Source organism: Cibotium barometz, chromosome 49 (assembly GCF_041138505.1).
Source record: "Cibotium barometz isolate CiBa-2024 chromosome 49, ASM4113850v1, whole genome shotgun sequence".
Lineage (NCBI taxonomy): Eukaryota > Viridiplantae > Streptophyta > Polypodiopsida > Cyatheales > Cibotiaceae > Cibotium > Cibotium barometz.
In genome coordinates this window covers 20,950,686-20,954,548 of record NC_141094.1, presented here as the reverse complement: position 1 = coordinate 20,954,548, position 3,863 = coordinate 20,950,686, and the positions used below count along the sequence as shown (strand labels likewise).

General features: G+C 38.5%; 1 protein-coding gene across 1 annotated transcript in view; it reads left to right on the top strand.

Moving 5' to 3' along the window:
* The window catches only part of LOC147610387 (uncharacterized), a 2,105-nt gene extending 367 nt beyond the window's left edge, over positions 1 to 1,738 (top strand). Inside the window, exons 1-4 of the mRNA XM_086786479.1 lie at positions 1 to 143; positions 361 to 507; positions 833 to 1,000; positions 1,224 to 1,738. The exon at positions 1 to 143 is cut by the window's left edge and continues 367 nt beyond it. Of these exons, the coding sequence (XP_086642605.1) occupies positions 1 to 143; positions 361 to 507; positions 833 to 1,000; positions 1,224 to 1,292 (527 nt within the window). The 3' untranslated portion in view covers positions 1,293 to 1,738. The remainder of the gene's footprint in view (positions 144 to 360; positions 508 to 832; positions 1,001 to 1,223) is intronic.
* The last annotated feature ends 2,125 nt before the right edge of the window (positions 1,739 to 3,863 follow it).

Here is a 3,863-nt window from a genome sequence, read left to right as displayed (position 1 = left end):
CTTTGGTGCTGTTACAGCAGGCCAGCAAATCTATGGTCAATGTGAGGAAGAAAAAAAAGATTAGCAACACTAAATCGAATATGGTTGCTCTTCTTTACGAAGAATTGGAATCTCTTAGAACTCTGATTCCACACTCCACACAGGTACTATTGCAATCAGTAGTTATGCTGATTAAATATTCATTAACCACTACACGGTACTCCACTAATTATGTTACATTTGCTAACCATTCATTTAATGTAATTGTGTATCCTTACATGCAATATTGTGTACAATCGGACTAGCTAGTGGATCTGCCTTATTTGATGATGTATATTCACTAATATATGCACAATACTGTCCATTGGCATGTGACAACAGGTAGGTGAGTCCTCGTGTGTGATTACAGATGCATTGGGGTACGTAGAGCAGTTAAAGAGAAAGATCCAAGGCTTGCAGGAGGGCATGAAGCTCTCAAGCAACGCCTTCTCAAGGCTACCTCAAGATGGTGCCACTCCATGCGATATGGTATATTTGTCAATACCACAGATAATAATGATGTTAATCCTCTACAATCCATGGAGTATGGTGTATTGAACTGTATCAAGCACATTCATGTCAATAAGGTTAAATCACAGTAAGCATAATAATGCGAATAATAAACCTCTACACTCATCCTCTTGTTTCCCCCACAGCGGGTGGGATCTATCTAGCCATTCTCTGACTCATGGCAACGAACAATGCAATCCTATGAAATGGCGATGCATTAATTTCTAATTATGATGTATAAGTGTACATAATGATCTTTGTTGATCTCTTGGATAACGAGTGGTCTTTATGGGGTTCTGAGCAGGTGGAGGTGGAGTGCTTGCAGCGGGGGCTCCGGATCTATGTGTGCTGCGAGAAGAGGGAAAGCCTGATGGCGGATCTCATGCTCTCCTTTGAGTCCCTCGGCCTTGCTTTCGACTATGTGAACGTCTCCTGCCACAACCGCCTCATCTTGGAAGCACTCACCACTCAGGTACTGACTGATCTCTAATATTGACCTTAGTCTACTCTCTAATGATCAAACTCCAATAACCCTAATCTCTTGTAATCAAACCCCAGTCACAATGATCTTTAATCAATTCTTGATTGAGTTAGTCTCGTAACCATGGTTTAGACCTCAAAGCAGCAAGAGTTGGGAAACAATGTACATAAGCAATGAGACAATGTAATTAACTAGAGTTTTTGGGTTGAATCAGGAGAACGTGGGTGCGATTGGTGAGGAGACCGTGAGGCAAGCAATCTTGAGGGCCATCTACTCCAATTAATAATTAAGCTCGATCGATAGGTTTGATTTTTACTTAAACAAGGGAGGCCTCCTATCCCTACGATAATCAGGACGTCCATGTGACAGACAATCTATCGAGAAAGCTGGAGTCGCCTGCATTATCATTGCGACAAGATCAAATCTATGCACATTACACCACATACATGCTTGAGCAACTCTCATGAACATATGCATGAGTAACCGATAAGATGGGATCGATCAGCTAGTTTATTATGAGCTTTTTTTTTCTTTTTTCTTTTTCTTTTTTTGGCCGAGATTGACTATATTATGGATAACCCTGGACTTGCGCAACATTGGCAAGCCAGCCAGGGTGATACCACTCGGGGTAGAGCGGAAAATTGTCTTTTGTTTACTACTGCATTAGATTATTCTTAGTGTAAGCTAGGTCCTATAAACTTTTGTAGCTGGATTTAGAAAGCTACTTAGGACACTTGAATAACCACTGCTAGCCTCTGTTTTCTATTTTGGAACAAGAATCGTGAGAAAAAGTGGTGTGCGCGCCTTTGATTTCGGCCCGCGTGACCAAATTAGTGGACATCTTAGGGGTTGTTCGTATTGAGACACTTTTATTTTTATGCTCTCATCATGCTTGTATACATTCTCATCATTAAAAGACTCAACCATTATCCATTTCCTATATTAGAAAAAAAACGTCAACCGTTATCCATTTCTTATATTAGAAAAAAAATGGAGGTTTACTAAGTACAAACTAACGTATCTAAGAAGAGTGCAAACTAAAGAACATGGAACGATCCTTGTATAGCTTTCCTTGGAAATCTTAAATTTTATATAGGAAAATTATCCTAATTTCTTATGTGGAGAACTCAGATCCCCTAGTTAGATAATTTTCTCTAGTTATATAGAGAAACTTAGATTACCTCTATAAGAAATTTGCAAACTAGAGAAAAAGGAACGTTTTCTAGATTGCACATTTCCTACATAGTTTATTTATACCTATGATATTGCTTAGTAAATAAATTTTACCATACATATGATCTTATCACACAATGTGAATGTTAAAAATAACAAAATCTTCATAACAAAGAAGATCAAATTTCTTGAACTAGATGAAACATTTAGATGCACTTACAAAAAATAATTAATCATAATTTTTATAAACAACTTTCAAATATTAGGATAACGCTTCTTACGAAAAATGTCAATGCAAAATCCAAGACTCTAAATTAAAGAAGAATACAAGGCCTTATAAAATGGAAAACAACAATAAAGTGTGGAGCATTCCATTCTCTAATCTCCAAAATAAATTCAATGTGTCCAATCTCTTATGATTAGACATCTAGTACTCATTGATTAATCTCTTAAGGGAGCATGTAAGTGATTAGACATCTAGTACTCATTGATTAATCTCTTAAGTGAAAAATTGAAATGCAGATATCAACTTTATATTTCTTTCTACTTCGCACACAAACATCAATTATGAGATGATGAGTGCATGTCGAATAATAAGCAATGTGCATGCGTCTTCTAAGGACTGACATTTGTTGTACATGTCAACAAGGGCATTGCGGACAACAACATCCAAATTGGACAATGTGGCAATTGAGTTTGCTTACCATGCTCTAAGTCTCTTGCACAAGAGCGTCTGTTGACAAGGGCAACAAGACCATAAGACCATAGCTACCTTAAGAGGATGAGTGTGAGTCGTGACATATGTAGGAGGATCATAGCTGGTTTGATTTTAAGGTAAGAGATGAGGGATAGATTCTATCTCTTGCCTACACCCATAACATAGGCCATTGCCCAATCCAAGTTTAACTGCACGAGCATTCATCCCCACAGAGCTTGATGTAAAATGAGCCACATCAAACAAGAAATTTTAGGTGGAATGTATTTGGACCAAATATTTGTAAATCTAAAATCCCATTGACTTCTGTTCTAACTAAGGTTCCATCTTCTGTTTATTTTGGAGTAGAGCTGGGGTTCGAGATTTGTAAACCAAGGGATCAAAAGCAGATTATCCTGTCTAGCCTAGCTAAATGTTTTGGGGAGAAAGGATCCTTTTAGCTGAATAAATTATTCTTCTCGATTCTGCCAGATCGACATCCTTTGTATGAGCAGGTTAAGGTCCTCTTCATCGAGTCTGAACTTTTGTTTAAGCTCAGCATGGGTTGTCCAGCCTCTGGATTGGAAATCCTAGATGTCCTCGCAGGTTGAAATACCCTTCCTGGCTTCTGTGTTGTTATGTGTACAAGGGTTGGGGGGGATATAGTCTTGGCAAACCATAGAGAACCATATTGAATCCTTATGGTAAATGCCTATTTAGCTCGAGGCCCTCGTTTGAGAGTAATGTTCTCCTTAATTTTGTTCCAAGAAGACCACATCCTTTTGATGAGCATGCTACCCTAGGGCTTGATGGGGATCTAACTAAAGAAGAGAACTATAGAAGGCAACTTCCTCCACTTATGGAACCCTTGGACAACATACTAGGAAGAATGTCTATGTAGGGGAAGGGCCTAGTCTTCGTTGGGGTAAAGCAAGCTTCTGACCACCCACTTGCCTACTACCATTCTATCTACTAGTTTAGAAATAT